Source organism: Pan paniscus, chromosome 17 (genome assembly GCF_029289425.2).
Source record: "Pan paniscus chromosome 17, NHGRI_mPanPan1-v2.0_pri, whole genome shotgun sequence".
Classification (NCBI taxonomy): domain Eukaryota; kingdom Metazoa; phylum Chordata; class Mammalia; order Primates; family Hominidae; genus Pan; species Pan paniscus.
The window spans coordinates 38,419,491-38,442,572 of record NC_073266.2 but is presented as its reverse complement, the minus strand read 5'-3'; the positions used below and the strand labels follow the sequence as shown (position 1 = coordinate 38,442,572).

General features: G+C 37.1%; 1 protein-coding gene across 3 annotated transcripts in view; it reads left to right on the top strand.

The window, feature by feature from the left end:
* The window catches only part of ROCK1 (Rho associated coiled-coil containing protein kinase 1), a 160,519-nt gene that overhangs the window by 87,264 nt on the left and 50,173 nt on the right, over nt 1–23,082 (top strand). For 2 of the 3 annotated variants that reach the window (XR_008621949.2, XM_003815640.6), the window contains exons 12-16: nt 1,983–2,071; nt 6,769–6,817; nt 14,933–15,068; nt 16,336–16,427; nt 16,529–16,775. Coding sequence is in view for 2 of the 3 variants with exons in the window: in XM_003815640.6 (XP_003815688.3) it covers nt 1,983–2,071; nt 6,769–6,817; nt 14,933–15,068; nt 16,336–16,427; nt 16,529–16,775 (613 nt within the window). In the remaining variant the exon portion in view is untranslated. The remainder of the gene's footprint in view (nt 1–1,982; nt 2,072–6,768; nt 6,818–14,932; nt 15,069–16,335; nt 16,428–16,528; nt 16,776–23,082) is intronic. The other variant, XM_008968595.6, reaches the window with a different exon arrangement.

Sequence of the window (23,082 nt, the reverse complement as noted above, 5' to 3'; positions counted from 1 at the left end):
TCTGTCCATTCCTAGAGCATTCTTTGAACTTTTTGTCTACTATAGCCTACATTTTTTTGTTGGGGGGCACAGAGACATTGCAAGCCTACATATTTTTAACAGAGGAGAGGAAGAGGTAAGCAGCCATTTTTAAAAAGCTGATAATGATTCTTTTCTTTCTCTTTGATATATTGACTCTTAAATATAAGCGAACATGCGGTGAAAAGGGAAAATGAGAAAAAGGTGAAGGAACTACATGAGTACGCATTTGGTGTTAAGTTCATCTTTCTCTTAAATTTTAATCCCAGTAGAGCTGTTTGGCAAGTTATGTATTGCTAACAAGGGCTCAAAAATCTTTGACCTACGTAATAATAAGGAGTTGCTGTAAGTCAGCTCTCACTGTGTTACTTGACTGTAGAGTTAGAAGTGCCTTCGGCCTTCAAAAATATTCAAAGGATTCATGTTTTCTTTGGGCTGATTTTGTTCAGTGGTGATTACCATAAGTTTATCAGTGGTTGCTACCTTTATCTTTTGCTCTAATAATATCAGGGGGGATATACTAATTATTTCAACCTAGAACTAAGTACAAAATCAACTAATTTAATTTTCCTTGAAAACCTTTTAGCAGAGATGCTATTGAACAACTTTGCAATTGCCAAATACAATGGATGATTTTCAGCCCATATCTTATTTTTCTTCTTTGCTGTATTTGACACTGACTGCTTCCTACTTCTTTGGAACTTCAAACATTTTTAACTCTTCTATGTTCCTATTGTTTCCCTCTTTTTTACCTCCCATATTTTTGAATTTTATTTATTTTTCAATCCTCTTTTCAGGATCTTCCTCCTCTGCTCACTTTCAATTATTAACATTTCCCAAAGTTCTGATCTTGGCTCTCTGCTCTTTCTCTGTAGGTAATCTCATTCATGTCCAGCTTGCTTGTCTGAGCTCCAGTCCTGAATCTTTCTCTCTCTTCTGTATACTTCTCAGGCATATCAAACTAGGCCAGAGCTAAACTCACTGTTTTCCTGTCCCCATTCCCTCCCTAGCAGTGTGTTGGCTATCTTTCATAATGGTATTATATCTATTCTAACTTCCAGTCGGTTTGGTCATACATTGTGCTTTCCAATTGATACCTTTATCCATTACTTCCTCTTCATTCCTGTAGCCTCTGCCTTTTATCAGATCCATATTCTCTTGTCTGAACTGCTTTGATAGCTTTTTAACTGGTTGCTCTTCTTAGAACTTCACTGCCCTCTAAGCTGTTCATTAACCTTATTATTGTAGTGATGTTTCTGAGGTGCCAGTATTATGTCATTTCTCATTTAAAATGCTTATGGGTTAAAGTCCCCAACTCCAATTTGTGCATACAAGGATCATTACCTTCTTAGGCTTAATGTGAGTTGTTTTTCCTATTACATTCTGTGCTCTGCTATAGTACTTGATTTCTTTCCATTTCCCAAATATATCATATTTTCTTCTGCCTTTCTACTTTTGGGCTCATTGTTCATTCTAGCTAAAATGCCTTCCTTGTGCCACCTTCTTTGTTTTATCAGATTATCAGTTCTTCTTATCTTTTAGGCCTCAACTCAAGGATTATATATTCTCGGCAGAGTTAGAAGTGACCTTTTCTCTCCTTTGGAACACTCCGTAGATAATTTTTTTATTATTTACCACAGTCTATTGTAATATTTTGTGTATACGTCTTTGGGACATTGTAGCTTCTTTTTTCTCTTCCAATTTAACTTTGCCTCACTATGTAACTATTTGCTTCATGAGAACAGGAACCAAATCTTTTTAATTTTTGTATTTCTAATGGCCTAACATTTAGTAAATGTTAAGAAAGTGCTTGTTAAATTAATAATAAAAAAATTGAGATAGAAAGAGGTAAGATTAAACTAAATTATTTTCTAAAAAGGTTTAAAATATTAACATAGACTTGATATTTTAAATGTCTAAATATTCTTAGTAGAATGAGTTTTTGTTTTTGTTTTAAATTAAAGCAGGAAAGTTTGCAAAAAACAATCTATAAGCTGGAAGAACAGCTGCATAATGAAATGCAGTTAAAAGATGAAATGGAGCAGAAGTGCAGGTGAGAATATACTTTAAGTTTTTCATATTAAAAGTTTTATATACCAAATACTTACTTGAAAGCTTATACCCTGTAAACATCTGAAAGTAGAAAGAAAATGAGGATGTAAAGATTACTACTGATAATACATTGATGATGTGTCTCGGCTAGAATTGAGAAGTTGTATTTATGTTGGCTTAGTTATAGATGTATTTTCCTCAGAATATTTAAAGTACATTTGTTCCTGGCAGTCTGTATTCTTTTTTTTTTTTTAATTCATGAAAATAATATATTGTGTGCTTTGTAATATGTTCCAACTGTGTTTTCATTACAGTCATCAGAAAGTAAAGCAGTATTCTTCTTTTTTTTTTTTAAGATGGATCGCTCTGTCGTCCAGGCTGGAGTGCAGTGGCACGATCTTGGCTCACTGCAAGCTCCGCCTCCCGGGTTCACGCCATTCTCCTGCCTCAGCCTCCCGAGTAGCTGGGACTACAGGCGCCCACCACCAAACCTGGCTAATTTTTTTTTTTGTATTTTTAGTAGAGACGGGGTTTCACAGTGTTAGCCAGGATGGTCTCGATCTCCTGACCTCGTGATCTGCCCGCCTCGGCCTCCAAAAGTGCTGGGATTACAGGTGTGAGCCACCGCACCCGGCCAACAGTCTGTATTCTTAAAAAACTGTAATGCTAATTCATTTAGTTGCCTGACTTACTGCTTTTTTCTCTTTACATAATTAGCTAACTAAAAGGGCAAATTAGGCTGCACATGGTGGATCACTTGAGGGCAGGAGTTCAAGACCAGCCAGGCCAACATGGCGAAACCGCATCTCTACTGAAAATACAAAAAATTAGCTGGGCACGAAGGTGTGCACCTGTAGTCCCTGCTGCTTGGGAGGCTGAGGCATGAGAATTGCTTGAACCCGGGAGGGAGAGGTTACAGGAAGTCGCGATCACACCATTGCACTCCAGCCTGGGCGACAGAGCAAGACTCTGTCTCAAAAAGAAAAATAAATAAAGGGGAAATTAGTTTACATTAAATCAGGTGCTTTTTGAAATGTAAAATGTTGAAGATTAAAATATACTAAATTTTTGATGTGGCCATTCTAATTTCCACTGTGGTTCACCAGAGCAGTAACTCAGAGTATCTTTTTCTGTGGGTCTAATTTCAGCATGTTATTGTCATTAGACTCACAGAAAAAATATCTTTGAATTATGCTCACGTTTATTTTAAATTACCTAGCATAATACTGAATTACTTATCAATTATAAGCAATAATTTTTAATAATTATTTGTGTTTTTAGTGAATAGTATTGAATAAATGAAATGCAAAGGTAACACGAAAAGTATTCAACAAATAAAATTGGGAACACTGGTAATTTTGTGACAGAGCAGGTGGGGGGTTTGGTACAAAACAGATAAAATTCTCACTTTTAACCATTCCTGATAGATTATATGGTTAAGTGTATAATACAGATTTCTTTTAAAAAGGCATTTGAATATAAGCAAATAATTAACTGACCCCAGGATTTGGAAAGAATTTCTAAATATAAAATATGTAAATAAGGGGAAGAACTGGGTGGATACTGTTATATAAATGTTGAGAAGTCTCTACATCCAATATTTTTTTTTTTTTTTTTTTTGAGACGAAATCTCACTCTTGTCCCCCAGGCTGGAGTATGATGGCGCGATCTCGGCTCACTGCAACCTCTGCCTCCCGGGTTCAAGTGATTCTCTTGCCTCAGTCCCCCGAGTAGCTGGGATTACAGGCACCTGCCACCACGCCTGGCTAGTTTTGGTATTTTTAGTAGAGACGGGATTTCACCATGTTGGCCAGGCTGGTCTCGAGCTCCTGACCTCAGGTGATCCACCTCGGCCTCCCGACGTGTTGGGATTACAGGCGTGACCCACCGTGCCTGGCCCAAAAAATTTTTTAAACAAAATTAAAAGACAAGTGACAAACTGGTAGTAATGGTGAGTAGGGATCAGTTTGAGGAAGTAATAAGAATGGCTGAATTGGCTAATAATCATATGAAAGTGTATCACCTCAAGGAAATAAAATTGAGATGAAACTTTTAAAAATTATATATTGAATTGCTAAATAGTTTTTAAAATAAAAACCTAGTGCTAGGGATTGTGGAGTGATATTTACTTGCATTTCTTTATTTCATTTATTTATTTTTTTGTTTTTATTTTTTTTGAGGCAGAGTCTCACTCTGTCACCCAGGCTGGAGTGCAGTGCCGTGATCTCAGCTCACTGCAAGCTCCACCTCCCGGGTTCATGGCATTCTCCTGCCTCAGCCTCCCGAGTAGCTGGGACTACAGGCGCCCACCACCATGCCCGGCTAATTTTTTGAATTCTTTAGTAGAGACGGGGTTTCACTGTGTTAACCAGGATGGTCTCGATCTCCTGGCCTTTTGATCTGCCCACCTCGGCCTTCCAAAGTGCTGGGATTACAGGTGTGAGCCACCACGCCCGGCCACTTGCATTTCTTTAAATCAAATTCTCTGCATTCAAATCATTTTAGTTACATTCATTTATTCAATAAAAATTTCAGTTAAAGTGTCATATAATGTGCTTGTCAACAATATAGTAGTGAATAAATCACGACATGGCCCCTCTCCACAAGGAGCTTGTAATTTAGCAAGAAAAACAAGTAAGTAATTATCAAGAGGTGTGGTAGGCCAGGTGCAGTGGCTCATGCCTGTAATCCCAGCACTTTGGGAGGCCGAGGCGGGCGGATCACGAGGTCAGGAGATCAAGACATCCTGGCTCACAAGGTGAAACCACATCTCTACTAAAAATACAAAAAATTAGCTGGGCGCGGTGGCGGGCGCCTGTAGTCCCAGCTACTCGGGAGGCTGAGGCAGGAGAATGGCGTGAACCCGGGAGACGGAGCTTGCAGTGAGCCGAGATCGAGCCACTGAGCTTGCAGTGAGTCGAGATCGAGCTACTGCACTCCAGCATGGGCAACAGAGCGAGACTTCGTCTCAAAAAAAAAAAAAAAAAGAAGTGTGGTATGTGTTAATTGGGGGAGAGAATAAAATTATACAGGAATATCAGGAATACATCAGGAGATGCCTGTACTGTTTTGTCAGAGATCAGAGAAAGCTAAAACCAGAAGAGTCAATGGAAATTATTAGGAGAAGAGTGGAAGGAAGTGTTAGGGTCCAGGAGGTGAGTATCTGTGAAGGCCGTGAGGTAAGAGACCTTGACTGGCCAGTAAGATGTGAGGGAAGGAAAAGCCTGAGATGAGAATGGGGAGGATGGCAAGGTCTAGATTGGGGAGAATTTTTTTTCTCTTTTTTTTTGCAGGGGGTACTAAGAAATTTGGAATTTAAGCGTAATGGAAAAACATCAAAAGTCATTAAACTAATAAGTAAAAAATATATATTAAATTTGCTGTTTTCAAAAGAAGTTCCTGCTTAATTAGCAGCACTTGGCACTTTATTCAACTAAATGGGAGTGAGGGAGGATGAGTCAAGGATGATTCCTAGGTGTTGTCATTTACTTAGGGACTCTAGAAGAGAAGCAAATTGGTATTGGGGTGGAGTGTGGAACAGAGGCAGTAAGTTCCATTTTGGAGATGCTGAATGAGGTATTTAATGAGTCATCCATGTGAAAATGTTGCATATATAGGTTTTGAAGCTCAGAATTACATTTTGAACCAAAGAAAGCAAATGGTAATGAAGATAATACACTTTGAGTGTTGCCAAATGGTGCCTTAACTGATTTGATATATGCTACCTTTCTCTTTGTTTACTTTATCCTGTATTAAAGGATAAATGGCTAATTTTTGAGTAGTGGCAAGTATTGCATGACGGAGTTTAGGGATCCTTAACCTGAAATCCATAGACCTCCCCCAAAGAGTCCATGGATGAAATTTGAAGTCCTTAAACTTGGATGATAAAAGGTGAACGTTTTCTCTAACTTATAACTTAATTTTAGCACTTGTTTCAATTCTGAGCATAGGCAGCAATTCAGTTATTAGCAGTAGTTGTTAATTTTTATTACCGATAGAAATTATAGATGTTTTCTTATTACAGTTGTTACAGCTATCTCTAAATATCATTTATGCTCATCAATACTTTGAAATTACTGCCACTAGATCTTGTGATTTAATATATTAATAAGGAAGCATATATACTACTGAATTACACATTTTTTTTAAAGTTTATTACTGTGTTTCAATATAATTGGCTTCTTTTTTTTTTTTTTGAGATGGAGTCTCACTATATCACCCAGGCTGGAGTGCAGTAGCATGATCTCGGCTCACTGCAACCTCCGCCTCCCAGGTTCAAGTGATTCTCCTGCCTTGGCCTCCCAAATAGCTGGGATTACAGATGCCCGCCACCATGCCTTGCTAATTTTTTTTTTTTTTTTAATTTTTAGTAGAGACGGGGTTTCACCATGTTGGCCAAGCTGGTCTCGAACTCCTGACCTCAGATGATCCACCCGCCTCAGCCTCCCAAAGTGCTGGGATTACAGGTGTGAGCCACTGCACCCGGCCTAATTGTCTGTTTTAATCATATATAATTTTTGTGCTTCAAAAAATATTTTGAAAAAAGGCCATAGGCTTCACTTGACTGCCAAAGAGATCCATGGCACCAAGAAAGGATACAAAACTCTAGTTAAGTGGAAAAGTAAGGAATGTTAGTGTTTAACACTGGGCAATAGGAAATACGTATATTTCTAATCTGTATTGCTTTTGTTTTTACAGAACCTCAAACATAAAACTAGACAAGATAATGAAAGAATTGGATGAAGAGGTACTTTTTGTTTTCTAATCAAGTTTCCTTTTTGAGATTTTTCCCTCTTTCAAATTGTTTCGTTTCCTGAGAAAATTGTATTTGAATTCTGTAGTTTGAAACACAAAACAGAGCCAGAGAATTGTGATGAAAGCCTCACCTTGGAACTGCAGTTTCAAGTGGTACAGATTAGATTATAATTTAGTTTCCTTTGTACAATTGTTTTCTACAGCCATATTAATTTTAGTACGTAAATTTCAGTTCAGTGGTTCTCGATAGTTGAAATGTGAGAAAGGAGCCAGAGAAGCAAGCGATCAGAAATTGAATCTCAAACTATGTCAGAAAGAGACAGACAAATAAGGAAAAGAGAGAAATACAGTTTAAAATATTTTTAAAAGATTAACACTGACATAATCTCATGTAATCAAATGGAAAATATATTGATTTTAGAATGTTCATCTTTTCCATGGTTACCTGTCAAAATTTTTTATTATCAGAGAAACAGTAACAAGCATTCATAATTCAGATGTTTGTTTGCAAATATGTAATACATTTCCATTCCTCTTAGTCAACTTCTAAGTATATTTCTACTGTCTATGAGTCCCATGAAAAGAAATACACTCTCTGTAGTCTTCTCCTAATACATTACTTACTTTGTCCTTTTTTAGGTTTAATCTCTGATAGTTTTTATGCTGTGTTAATTTTTTCTTCCCTTATAGAATGGTATCTGTCAATGGCTTGCTTTCTTTCATGGGTAGCTTTGGATATCTATGAAGATTTAGATAGCATTTACTAACTTGCCTTTGTACTTAACCTTAGCAGTATATATTTGACTCTGAGTGTTTAAGGAGTCCTTTTTTGCATATCTTCCACTTATATTTAACTTTTAAAACACAGATAAAATTCAGATGTGCTAGATTTAAGTTATTCATTTTTCCAAATTAGAAGTAGAGAGGGAAATTTGAGGTATGAAATTAAAATAGTCGCACTTCTAGAAAGATGGAGTAAGAGTACCTTTTCTGTATTCCTCCCAGTAAGTACAACTAAAAACCCTAAACATTAAAACATAAAACAAACATGAAAAGATTTTGAAAGGTGGAAAGAAGGCAGACCAACCTGGGTTACTTGCGTCCTGAGAAACAACACATGAATGAGTCTTCAGGGTTTTCTTTTTGCTGCATGTGTCCTAGACGGGGTGCCAGAGAAGCCAGCAACCTTGAAATATCAACAGTTGCAGACAAAGCTCCAAAAAAAGCTAATTTCCTTAGCCTAAAGACCAAAAAAGGAGCAGGCTAGCAAGTCAGAAAACTTACACTATCACTGCTCTTTTCAGCCAAACACCACAGAAAAACGGTAGCCCCATTCTTTTTTTTTTTTTCTTCTTTTTGAGACAGAGTCTTGCTCTTTTGCCCAGGCTGGAGTGCAGTGGCGCGATCTCGGCTCACTGCAAGCTCCGCCTCCTGGGTTCACGCTATTCTCCTGCCTCAGCCTCCCAAGTAGCTGGGACCACAGGCGCCTGCCACCACGCCTGGCTAATTTTTTATTTATTTTTTTTTTAGTAGAGATGGGGTTTCACTGTGTTAGCCAGGATAGTCTCAATCTCCTGACCTTGATCCGCCCACCTTGGCCTCCCAAAGTGCTGGGATTACAGGCCTGAGCCACCACGCCCAGCCAACTGTAGCCCCATTCTTAACAGCAAAGGCTGAGTGGGAAGTCTAGATTTCCATCTCCACTATGCTGTAGCACACCCCAACTTCCAATTAGAATAGTGTCAGAGAAGGTCCAGTAAAGGAATTTTCATCTCCTGTGGGCAGTAACGAACCTTCTTTCTCTCCCCAGACAGCGTAGCAGTGACCATGTGGGGAATCTACACTTACACTTCCAGCTGGCAGTAAGGGGGTGCCCCTCCCACTGCCTTCTGGGTTGGTATCAAAGAGGCATGGTAGGGAGTCAGAACTTTCCACTGAAAATAACAAGCTCCCCTCCACAATGCAGTGTCATCTGTGGGGGCCACATAAGGAGCAGCCATGGTGCACTCAATGGAGGCCTGGTAGAGTGCCAGAACTCCTGCTTCCACCCAGCAATGATGAGGATCTGCTCCCCTCCCTACCTGAGGTGTCAGTAGAGGCTGAGTGGAAAACCTGGACTTCTGCAAACTCCACCTGGCAGAAAAGAGGCAGCACCCCCTTAGTTTCACCAGAACAGTGTCAGAGGAGACCTTCTAAAAGAGATTTTAAATAAGATCCAGAATGTTGTAAGATAATGTCCAGGTTTGAATAGCAAACTGCTCATCATAATCAGAACTAGGAAAATTTTAACTGGAATGAGAAACAATAATAAACTAATACCAACGCTGAGATGACACAGATGTTAGAATTATCTGACAAGTATTTAAAGGAATCACCATAAATATGTTTCAGTGAGCAACTATAAACATACAAACAAGCAAAAAAATAGTCTCAGAAAGACATAGACAATATAAAATAGAGCCAACCAAAAATTACAATAACTGAAATAAAAGTCTCAATAGATGGTGTCAGCAGCAGAGTGAACAATGCAGAGGAACGAATCAGAGACCTTCAACAAAGAAAAATAGAAATTATCCAGTCTGAACAACAGAGAGAAAATGATCAGAAAAAAAGTGACAGAGCCTCTGGGACCTGTAGAACTGTAAGAATAAAGTTCTAACATTTGTGTCACTCGAATTACTAAAGGAGAGGAGAAAGGGCGTGGGAGGAAATGATGACAGAAAATTCAACAAATTTGACAAAAGACCTGAACTGACAAAAGACATGAACTACCAAGAAGCTTAGCAAACCACAAAAAGTGTAAACCCAAAGATATCCACACCAAGACACAATAGTCAGATTTCTGAAAATTAATGACAAAAAAGAAATCTTAAATACAGGACACACCTTACCTAGAAAGGAAACAACAGTGTAAGTGACAGCTGATTTCTTATCAGAAACCATGGAGTCCAGGAGGAAGTGGCATGACTTTTTCAGGTGCTAAAAAAACAAAAAAACCTATCAACCCAGAATTCTGTGTTCAATTAAAACATCCTTCTCAAATGAAAAAGAAAATGACAACATTCTCAGATGAGGAAAAACTAAGATAATGTGTCACCAGCACACCTTCCCTAAAGGAATTGCAAAAGAAAATTCTCTAAACAGAAAGGAAATGATAAAAGAAGGAATCTTGGCCAGGTAGGATGGTTCACACCTGTAATCCCAACACTTTGGGAGGCTGAGGCGAGCAGATCACTTGATGCCAGAAGTTTAAGACCAGCCTGGCCAACATGGCAAAACCCCATCTTTACTAAAAATACAAAAAAAATTAGCCAAGTGTGGTAGCGTATACTTGTAATCCTAGCTACTCAGGAGGCTGAGGCTGAGGCTAGAGAATTGCTTGAACCTGGGAGGTGAAGGCTGGAGTGAGCCAAGCGCACCACTGCACTCCAGCCTGGGTGACACAGCAAGACTCTGTCTCCAAAAGAAAAAGGAGGAATTTTGAATTACTAGGAATAAAGAAAGAGTAAAAGATGGGTAAATACATTTTTTCTCCTCTTGATTTTTTATAGTAGGCAGTTGAAGCAAAAATTATATTGTCTAATATGATTCTCTGTGTATGAGAAAAAATATTTTAGACATAAACAGAGAGTAATGGGTCATAAAGAAAGGTAAAGTTTTTAGGTGAAGTGTGGTGGCTCATGTCTGTAATCCCAGCACTTTGGGAGGCCAAGGCCAGCGGATTGCTTGAGCCCAGGAGTTCAAGACCAGCCTGAGCAACAAGGCGAAACCCTGTCTCTACAAAAAATACAAAAATTAGCCAGGTGTGGTAGTGCACGCCTGTAGTCCCAGCTACTAGGGAGGCAGAGGTGGGAGGATTGCTTGAGTCCAGGAAGTTGAGGCTGCAGTGAGCCATAAGCATACCACTGTACTCCAGCCTGGGTGACAGAGTGAGACCCTTTCTCAAAAATAAATAAGATAAAAATTTAAAAAAGAAAGGGAAGATGTTTATTCTTTACTCAAACTGGTAAGATGCCAATACCAGTGGAGTGTACTATATATTAAGCTATGCATATACAATGTAATATCTAGGGCAGCCACTGAAAAGGCCTTACAAGGAGATACATTCAAAAACACCATAGGTAAATCAAAAGGAATGCTAAAATAATGTTCAGGTAACCCACAGAAAGACAGGAAAGAAAATGTAGAAATAACAGAGATCAAACAAAAAAACAAAAATGGCAGACTTCACCCTAACATACTACCAATAATGACGTTAAATGGAAATTAAATGGAATACCAATCAAAAGAGGTCAGATGCGTTGGTGGTATAGTGGTGAGCATAGCTCAAAAGAGGTGGTAGGCGTAGATTTTTTTAAATCCCCCATTTATATATCTGTTAGAAACTCTTCAAATATAACAATATAGGCAAGTTGAACATCGGAAGATGTGAAGAGATAACATAACAAATATTAAAAAGAAAGCAGCATATTGGCAATGTTAATACCAACTAAAGTAGACTTCAGAGCAAAGAAAATTACCATGAACGTAGAGGAATATTACATAATGATAAGAGTCAATCCACCAAAAATAAATAAAAATCCTAACTGTACACCAAACAACAGAGCTACAAAATATGTGAAGCAAAAGTTGATAAGACTGGAAGGTGAAATAGACCAATCCATAATTATTGTTGGAGACTTCAGCAGCCGTAAGAATCACCAAACATAGGAGAACTCAACCACACTGTCAGCCGTCAGAATTTGTTCAACATTTACAGAACCCTCTGCTTAACAGCACAATATGCCTTCTTTTCAAGTGCTTAAGGAACACACACCAAGGTAGACCACATCCCAAGCTATAAAACAAACACATTTGAAAGCACTGAAATCATACAGTTTCCTGACCAAAATGTACAGATGAGAATAACAGAAAAATCTGCAAACACATGGAAAGCAAACAACAAACTTCTAAATAATCCAGAGGTCAAAGAAGAAGTCTCAGTGAAAAAAATACATTGGAATGTTAATTATGTCTCATAAAACTGTTACGGCTCTTTATCTTTACAAAATATTTGAACAATGAAGTGAAAATACATCATCAAAATTTGTGAGATACTGTTAACATGGTGATGAAGGTTAATTTATAGCACTAAATGCTTACCTTAGAAAAGAGGAAAAGTCTAAAATCAATAATTTAAACTCCTACTTCTGGAAACTAGAATAAAAAGAGTGAAATAAACCCAAAACAAGCAAAAGGAAGGACAAGTAACGATAAGAGCAGAGAACAATGCAGTTAAAAGCAAAAAAACAATAGAGAAAATCAGTGAAACAAAAAGCTGTGTGAAAAGATCAACAAAATTAACAAACCTCTAGCAAGACTGATAAAGGAAAAAGAGAGGACACAAATTACCAGTATGAGGAATGAAATAGGGCATATACTATAGACCATATAGGTATCAAAAGAATCATAAGGAAATACTATGAACAGTTCTAAACACAATTAAGACATGTAGATGAAAGGGACTAACTTCTCAAAAATCAAACTATCACAACTCATACAGTATGAAATAGGTAATTTCAGTAGCCCTATATAAGTGTTAAGGAAAGTGAATCCATACTTTTTAAACTTTTTAGATATATGGATGAAAATAAACATATGAAAAGAGGTTCACATAATTAGTCATTTGGGAAGTGCAAATTAAAACTACCATGAAATATTACTCCATAACCATGAAAAAAAGTAAGTTTTAAAATTATGTCAATAGCAAACTGACAAGGATATGGAGAAACTAGATCACTTGGACATTGCAGATGGGGATATAAAATGGTACAGACATTCTGGAAAACCAATTGGCTGTGTTCCTGAAAAACTAAACATGTGCCTACTATGTGACCTAGCAATTGTATTCTTGGGCATTTATTCCAGAAAAATGAAAATGTATATTCTCACAAAAACCTGTATACTAATGTTTATAAGAGCTCTATTTGTAATAGCCAAAAACTGAAAATAAATCAAAATGTCCTACAGTAGGTGAATGGTTGAACAAACTTCGGTACATTTGTACCATGGAATACTCAGCCACAAGAAGGAATAAACTGTAGATACATACAATACAGAGATGGATTTTAAGGGCTTTATGTTGAGTTTAAAAAAAAAAAAACCTGTCTTGGCCAGGCGCGGTGGCTCACGCCTGTAATCCCAGCACTTTGGGAGGCTGAGGCGGGCGGATCACGAGGTCAGGAAATTGAGACCATCCTGGCCAACATGGTGAAACCCCATCTCTATTAAAAATACAAAAAAAAAAAAAAAAGCCTGTCTCAAAAAGTCATATATTGCATGGTTCCATTTATACAACATTCTCAAAAAGACAAAATTATAGAAGTGGAGAACCATTAGTTGCCAGGAGTATGGGTGGTGGGAGGACGGGGATGGGTGTGGCTATAACTAGTGACTGGAAAGAAATTGTTGTGATGACCAGTTCTGTATCTTTGTTGCGGTGGTGCTTACATGAACCTACGTATGTGATAAAATGAGAGAATCATACACTCCTTATACCAGTGAGAATTTTCTGATTTTGTTATTGTACTATTGTTATATATAATGTCTCTACTGGGGGAAGCTGAGTGGAAGGGCACTTGGGACCTCTCTGTACTATCTTTGCAACTTTCTTTGAATGTATAATTATCTAAAAATTAACTAAAAGTTAGAATGATAAACTCTTAGAATCAGAAAGACCTTGAATGATTTATGTCCAATTTTTGCTTAAAGATGAGAAAGCCCAGAAACACTATAAAACAGGTTTCCTAATGTGGAGTCTTAAAAAGTGAAGCATCAAAAACAAGATTTACTGATAGTGGTAACTCAGAAAGGTACATTTTTAAGTTGTGAAAATTTGGGTATTTTAGGCTGGGCACAGTAGCTCATGCCTGTCATCCCAGTACTTTGGGAGGCAGAGGCAGGCGGATCACCTGAGGTCAAGAGTTCAAAGCCAGCCTGGCCAACATGGCAAAACCCGTCTCTACCAAAAATAGAAAAATTAGCTGGACGCAGTGGTGCGTCCCTGTAATCCCAGCTACTTAGGAGGCTGAGGCACGAGAATCGCTTGAACCCTGGAGGCAGAGGTTGCAGTGAGCCGAGATTGCACCACTGCACTCCAACCTGGGCAACAGAGTGAGAATCTGTCTCAAAAAGAAAAGAAAAGAAAAAAAAATTTGGTATTTTAATCCTCCTGTCTCCAGTAGTTTCTTTTTCTAAAATAAGAATTTCTTGCCAGGCGCGGTGGCTCACGCCTGTAATCCCAGCACTTTGGGAGGCTGAGGCAGGTGGATCACGAGGTCAGGAGATCGAGACCATCCTGGCTAACACGGTGAAACCCCATCTCTACTAAATAGTACAAAAAATTAGCTGGGTGTGGTGGTAGGCACCTGTAGTCCCAGCTACTCGGGAGGCTGAGGCAGGAGAATGGCGTGAACCTGGGAGGTGGAGCTTGCAGTGAGCCAAGATAGTGCCACTGCACTCCAGCCTGGGCGACAGAGCCAGACTCCATCTCAAAAAAAAAAAAAAAAAAGAATTTCCTTGATTGCTTTTTAATACATATTGGTGGGTAGATACCTAGAACATTTTAGAAAGATAAGCAAGTTGTTATTGACAGAGATAGGATTAAGGGAGACATCGAGGAAATGGTGAACTCACTGCACATTCTCTACCATCTGGTAATGTTTGAGCTTTTCATCGCTTAATTATCAGATGATCCTTTCATGTTTCATACCTTAAATTTGGGATTGTTAACAAACCAAAATATTGGTAATACAATATGATTGTCTTAAACTTAGAGAGTGGCTTTCAGTCTGAAAAGATTCACAGGGTTGTATTTTAAATATTTGGAGCCAGAAGTCTCTGAAAATTTTACCTATCAAGTTCAAATAAGCAGATTCTCACTGTCTTCTTAAAAGGCAAGCTACTTAGAAAGTTATATTAGGAGATACTATTTGCGTTTGAAACAGAACATTCATCTTAAGTGTTTGTCTTTTTTTTTCTTGTTTTTTGTTTTTAAGAACAAAATACTCCCTTGAATGAATGACGAGAGTATTAATCACAGTGGTAACTTTTATCATTACAATTCCAGGGAAATCAAAGAAGAAATCTAGAATCTACAGTGTCTCAGATTGAGAAGGAGAAAATGTTGCTACAGCATAGAATTAATGAGTACCAAAGAAAAGCTGAACAGGAAAATGAGAAGAGAAGAAATGTAGAAAATGAAGGTAAATTGTCACTACTTTTGAAAAATGATAGAATTTCTAACACTGTCATGAGGTTGTCTTTAATTTAGTGTCCATGATACATACATGAAGCTACAATCCTAAGACACTTTATAAGCTAAATAACCCAGATCTCAGGTTAAATTTATAACAAATTAAATATTAATTAAATTAAATATTAATTAAATTACATATTAAAGTTAATAATAAGTAGCATTTAACTAGAGTAGTGATTGTCATCATGGTGTGCATACTGGAATCTCCTGGGAAGCTTTAAAGAGTACTGATGCCTAAATCCCAGCGATTCTAATTTAATTGGTCTAGATATGTGGCCTGAGTATCATTATTTTTTACAAGCCCCCTAGGTACTTCTAACAAGCAGCTGCGTCTAAGAACTTCTAAACCAGAATTTCTTGTTTAATGCCTGTGTTACAAATATATTTAAAATACCTTTCTACACCCATTGATGCAGTGATTTCACTTTGTAAGTTATTTCACGTACATACTCATACTGCAAACTGATATATACACAAGGCTATTCATTGTAGCATTGTTTAAAATGACAAAAAAATGCAGTCAACGCTGTATATGAAACATAATGTAATACATATATGAAACATAAAGGTAATGAATGCTGTAATAAATTTTAGTACATCTATATGGTAGAATACTGTGTGGCTTATAAAAAATAATAAATCATCTCCTTAAATACGGTTATAAAACAATCTCTAAGACAGATCTTTAAGTGACAGAAACGGATTGCTTGTGTTTAAAACAAGAGTACTTGTCTATATATGCTTAAATTAAATATATATTAGGGAGGAGAGCCAGTTAAGGGAGACTCAGAAGGGGCAAAAATGACTAAATGGAGAAAGGAAGACTTATTCTATACTATCTACCATTTGGTACCTTTTAAATTTTGTATTTTTATTAAGATATTGAATTATCAAGCAATTGAACTATTGAAAAATAAATAATATTAAAACTAGCTTTATAAGTACACTAACAGTGATCTTATAAAGGGAATAAAGGAGTTTGAGATTTACAACAGTAAGAAGAAATCTTTTTGCACTCTGTATTAGAAGATAATGTTCTACTTTTTAATGAATTTAAAATGCAGGTACTTCCAAATTGGAATTTGGCTTTGGGAATGGACCTAATGTAGCTGACTATTATGGCCTAAGACTAAATGTCTTTTTTTAAAAAAGGATTTATATGTTTCCCCTATGAAAATGTTGTAATTTCTATATATTATTCTTTCATTTTCTAGTTTCTACATTAAAGGATCAGTTGGAAGACTTAAAGAAAGTCAGTCAGAATTCACAGCTTGCTAATGAGAAGCTGTCCCAGTTACAAAAGCAGGTAAGTGTTTCAAATGAGGTTCCTTTTTTAAAAAATTGTAGATAATTAAATTATATCGTACTTTGGTCAGAAACCTATTTTTTTGCTTTCTTTTTAAATAGCTAGAAGAAGCCAATGACTTACTTAGGACAGAATCGGACACAGCTGTAAGACTGAGGAAGAGTCACACAGAGATGAGCAAGTCAATTAGTCAGTTAGAGTCCCTGAACAGAGAGTTGCAAGAGAGAAATCGAATTTTAGAGAATTCTAAGTCACAAACAGACAAAGATTATTACCAGCTGCAAGCTATATTAGAAGCTGAACGAAGAGACAGAGGTCATGATTCTGAGATGATTGGAGACCTTCAAGGTAATATTTTTTCTTATTGTGGTAAAATATGCATAACATGAAATTTATTATAACATTTTAACCATTTTTATATATACAGTTCAGTGGGATTAAATGCAGTTCACAATGGATGCAACCATCATCATATAAGTGGAATCATACAGTGTTTGTCCTTTTGGCGTCTGGCTTTTTTCACTTAGCACAGTGTCTTCAAGGTTTATCCATGTTGTGTGTGTCAGATTTTCCTTCCTTTTTAGGGCTCAGTAATATTCCGTGGTATGTGTATACCACATTTTGTTCATCCACTCATCTATCAATGGAAGGAATATTTTACAATTTTTATTTTTAATTGTTAAAAATATATAACATAAAATTTACCATCTTGACCATTTTTAAGTCTAAGTTAATATATTTATGATCATATTACCCTCATAAAGAAAATGACTTTGATGAAACCAGAAATGGTTGCATTCTTTTTTATTGTTTACGTTTTTTTGAGATAGGAACTTGCTCTGTTGCGCAGGCTGGAGTGCAGCGGCATGATCACAGCTCACTGCAGCCTTGAACTCCTGAGGTCAAGCAATTCTCCCACCTCAACCTCCTGAGTAGCTGGGACTACAGGTGCATGCCACCATGCCCAGCTAATTTTTGCATTTTTTGTAGAGACGGGGTTTCACCATTTTGCCCAGGCTGGTCTCAAACTCCTGAGCTCAAGCGATCCGCCCACCTTGACCTCCCAAAGTGCTGGCATTATGGGTATGAGACACCACACCAGGCCAGCATTCTTTCTCTTTTAGGATAATGCCCACATTTGTAACACATTGTAATTTCTTCACCCTCACAGGTACTCCTGCAGCGTAGGTAATGCGGATATTTTTCAGTTTTACAGATAAATTAACCAAAAACTTCATTTAAAAACTTGCCTAATTCATAAAGGTTTTACTCAAAGTGAGACTAATCCAGGCAAAGAGGATTATCACTATTAAAACCTAGGAATTCCTCATGCATCGTTGGTAGTAATAGAAACTCAATTGCAGAAATAGAATCCCATTACACATTAAAAGTTAGATACTTGGGAATGTTTGAACTGGAGATATTGACAGTCTTTGTGAATCTAAGAGGCAGAAGATTGAGTATAACTAAGTGAATAAATGAACAGTTTTTAAATAGTAATAAAATTCAGTTTGTTTTCAAAAAGATTCCTGGCTTTACCTACTCACATATTTTTCTATTTTCTATTCCTGTTAGCAGCAGCATCCATACTACCTAATCAAAACAAATATGCATAGAAGTTGCCAGATGTCTCAGGAAAAAATTGGAGGGAGGAGTTCTTTTTAACCTTAGTTAGAGATGGGAACATAGTTTCAGGTCCCTTGGGGCTTGATGATTAGCTATAATTCAGTGGAGAGAGGTCAGGGTCAGTTTTTGTGACTAAGGAAACAGAAAATACAATCTCCTGTTGGTTCTTAGCTGAGGAGTGTTGTGCAATCATATTTCTCAGGGACCAGGCTTAAAATAGATCTGATTATAACTAAGAAAGTAACCACTTTATATGTAATAGGAAAGTCACAGACTTCCTTAAATTGTTTTCCTAGGCCTTTTTATACAGCTTATTAGCTGTTTGAAAGTCTCTTCATCTCCCTTCTTTATCTGTAAACCAAGGAGATAAGAATAGGTTACCTCTATAAATCCTTCCAATTCTAAAATTCTTATAAGTTTGTGATCTGTGTTTGACTGAGCTTTAAGCTCCTTGCTTCAGAGGTAGAGATCATCCATGTACTATCAACAGTGGTTTTTAACTGAATCTATTTTTTAGATATCAGTAAAAGTTAAGGAAAATTTATAGCATGATTTATTGTTAGTTTATTCTTTTTCAGTGTTTCTTCAGTTTGGAACTTAAACGTGAATAAAAGCTCACATACACTAAAATAATGCACACAACTTATGTGAGTTTCAACATACATATAAAAGTGCATTGTGGGTTTTTAAAAAAATCACAATGCTTATATTACTCTTTTCTGGTCTTTAAGAACTTTCAGGTCTCTCAGTATAAATTTAGTTTGGGATGGTGGGCTTCTGGCAGAGTCTCGATTGTTATTCATTAATGGAATGTCCTCCATATATGATCTCTGTTGCATAGTCTTTTTTATTTTTTACTTTTTATAACCCTTTAAAGTATAAAAACCATTCTTAGCTTGACGTCTGTACAGAAACAGGCTGCAGCCCTGATGTTTGCCAGTACCTGGACTAGTGCAACAATAAGGCTGCAATTGATTACAGGGAAAGTTTCCAAAAGTTCAGGCTATAGAGGCTTAATGAAAGTGATCAAAATGTTATGGAGGATTGAAATTTTAACTGAATTGATAAGCTTTCATCTAGTAAGTTTATCTCTGCTTCAGATTGAAAGGCAAAAATCAATTTTTTTAATTAACCATTTTTAAAAGTCTTTTTCTGTTTTTTTAATTGTTTGCTTGGAACCAGAAGTGCTTCAGATTTTGGATTTTGGGTGGTTTGTGAGAATATTTGCGTTATGTATACTTACCAGTTGAGTATCCCAAACCTGAAATCCTTGAATGTCATGTCAGTGCTCAAAAAGTTTCAGAATTTGGAGCATTTTGGATTTTTTGGATTTTCCAATTAAGGATGCCTAACCTGTACTATAGTGACCTCTTGTGTACTCATCATTAAGCTTCAAAAATCTTCATTTGGTAACCAGTCGTGTTTCATTTTGTACCTCCACCTCCCCTTCCCAATCCTCTGACACTGAATTATTTTGAAGCACATATCAGGCACCACATTGTCCTTTTGTAAATACATCCTAATTTGTAAATATTTCATTATCTTAAAGATAGGGACTCTTTTTTAAAAAGACAAAGATAACTACAATGCCATTATCAAAGGTAGAAAATAGATGACAGTTATATAATATTATAAAATATCTAATTAGTGCTTAAGTTCCTCTATTAGTCTCATAATTTGTTCTTATTGCATTTATTTTGCTTGAATTTGGATCCAAAGTTTGGACATTGCATTTCATTAATACGTCCCTTAAGTTTATTTTAATCTGTATTTTCCTCCTCCCTTTTGTGTTCTTTGTAATCTCTTTTTGCTGTTGTTTTTGTTTAAAGAAACCATGTTTTTTTCATCCTGTGAGTGGCTCCTGTTCAGAATTTTACTGATTTCATCTGCTGGTATCATTTAGCATGTTGCTCTGTCCGCGGTAGTACTTTAAACTAGACGTTAGATCTAGAGATGTGATCTACTTCGGGTAGGACTTTGTCAAGAATACTTGTAAGTAGTATTTAGGTACCAGGAGACACATAAACATAAAATCTGGGCTGGGTGCAGTGGCTCACACCTGTAAAACCAACAGTTTGGGAGGCTGAGGTGGGTGGATCTCTTGAGCCCAGGAGTTTGAGGCCAGCCTGAACAACATGACGAAACCTCATCTCTACAAAAAATAAAAAATTAGCGAGGTATGGTGGCACGCACCTGTAGTCCTAGCTACTTAGGAGGCTCAGGTGGAGGATTGCTTGAGCCCAGGAGATGGAGTTTGCAGTGAGCTGAAATCGTGCCACTGTACTTCAGCCTGGGCAACAGAGCAAGACCCTGTCTCAAAAACAACAACAAACAAACAAATGAAAAAACATAAAGCCTGGCTGTATCTTTTTGTGGTGTTAGTAGCCATTGATGATCATTGCCTAGGTCCTTTGTTTCTTTAGGAATTTGCAGTGGTGATCATCTATTTTTATCCTTCCTCCTTCATTTGTTAATTGGAATACTACTCTAGAGATGAACATTTCCTTATCTATTATATAGTAGTTAATTTGAGGTACAGCTTATAAAAGAAAGTCAGGTTAAATACTTAATTCTTTGTCAGTTTTTGGAACAGTGAGTTATTTCTCAGGCATCCTCCAAAGATGATTAGTGAATTTTTAAAATATATTTGTGAACTCATGAATTTTAATATATTTAATATATGTTAGCCCTTTGCATTATTCTTAATGATGCTCACATGAAGTTTAGTAGGAATTCTTTAAGTTTAGACACTACCCTAGTAGTTTTGGATCACATCCTTGCTTTTTGATATGCATAGATTTTCCAGAATTATTTTTTGTCCCAGACCTGGAATCACCCATTTGCCTAGGAACTCCAGTTCCTTTTGTAGCATATGACATTCAGGGTCTATAACCTGAATTCTATGGGCACTCACTACTGTTGGGTTGGTCAATGTTTGTAGGTCATTTTAATGGACAGAGGTAGGAAACAATTTTTTTTGTAATTAATAATTTCTTATTTATTGTGATCAGGAACTATTAAAAGATTTCTACTTTGGGATTTCTACTTTTAATGATTTTTTTTCTGGCTTAGTTTATAAATGATTTTTGCATTTCACTGTTACATGGGCATTTGAAAATTGTCAATTTTTGTATGAAACATCTTTTTGGGTGAAAAGTTGATCCGTTTTCTAATGTAATCCATCAGTTTTCTAAGATTGCATTTATTCTTTGTCTCTTTGTTCTGTCAAATTTTAAAATGTGTTTTAAAAGTTTTCACTATCATTGTGGGTTTTTTCTCATAGCCTCCCATGTATTTCTTTTTTTTTTTTTTTTTTTTTGAGACGGAGCCTCACTCTGTCACCCAGGCTACAGTGCAGTGACATGATCTCGGCTCATTGCAACCTCCGCCTCCCAGGTTCAAGTGATTCTCCTGCCTCAGCCTCCCAAGTAGCTGGGACTACAGGCATGCGCCACCATGCCCAGCTAATTTTTGTATTTTTAGTAGAGACAGGATTTCACCGTGTTGGCCAGGATGTCTTGATCTCTTGACCTCGTTATCTGCCTGCCTCAGCCTCCCAAAGTGCTGGGATTACAGGCATGAGCCACCACGCCTGGCAGCCTCCCTTGTATTTCTAACAGCTTTTGCTGTCTATATTTTTTAATTAAGGTGAAATTCTTGTAACAAAAGTTAACCATTTAAAAATATACAATTCAACAGTATTTACTACATTCAAAATGTTCACAAATACCTCCTGTATGTGGTTCCAAAACATTTCATTTTGAAACTACAAAATAGGATCCATTAAGCTGCCCCTCCCTATTTCCCCCTCCACTATCTCCTGGCCACCACCAATTTCCTTTCTGTCTCTGAATTTACCCGTTCTGGATATTTCATATAAATGGCATCATAGAATGTGTGACCTTTTGTGTCAGGCTTCTTTCACTTAGCATAATGTTTTACAGGTTCATCCATATTGTAGCATGTGTCAGTAGTTCATTCATTTGTGGCTGAGTAATATTCTGTTATATGTATTTACCACATTTTGCTTAGCCATTCATCTGTTGATGATATACATATAACAGAGTATTACTGTGGATTGATTCCACCTTTTGGCTATTGTAAATAGCACTGCTTCAACATTTGTGTACAAGTATTTGTTGGAGTACCTGTTTTTAATTCTTTAGGGGTGTATATTTAGGAGTGGAATTTCTGAGTCTTCTCGTAATTCTATGTGTAACTTTGGAGGAATTTCCAAACTGTTTTCTGCAATGGCTGCACCATTTTACATTCCTGTCAGCAATGTACAGGATTCCAGTTTCTCCATATCCCTGCCAACACTTGGTATTTTCCTTTTTTTCAGTTAGTTACTCTAGTGGGTATGTGGTGGTTGTCCCATTGCTGTTTGTTTTGATTTTCATTGTCCCTAATGACTAATGATATTGAGCATCTGATATCCAGTTGTCCCAGCAACATTTGTTGAAGAGACTATTCTTTCCTGTGTAAATGGTCTTGGCATCTTTGTTGAAAATCGATTGGCAGCCAGGTGCAGTAGCTCACACCTGTAATCCCAGCACTTTGGGAGGCTGCGTTGGGCGGATCGCTTAAGCTCAGGAGTTTGAGTCCAGCCTGGGCAACGTGGCAAAACCATGTCTCTACTAAAAATACACAAATTAGCCAGGCATGATGGCACGCGCCTGTAGTCCCAGCTACTTGGGGGACTGAGGCCGGAGGATCACTTGAGCCTGGGAGGCAGCGGTTGCAGTGAGCCAAGATTGCACCACTGCACTCCAGCATGGGCGAACACAATGAGACCCTGTCTCCAAAAACAAAAGAAAATCAATTGACTATAGATATCATGCATCTATGATATTCTGGATTCTCAACCCTATTCCATTGGTCTGTGTGTTTGTCCTTATGCCAGCATGTACCACACTGTTTTGTTTTGTTCACTGTAGCTTCGTAGCAAGTTTTGAAATCAGGAAGTTTGAGCCCTCCAAGTTTGTTGTTCTTCAGTATGTTTTACGTATTCAGGGTTCTTTGCAATTCT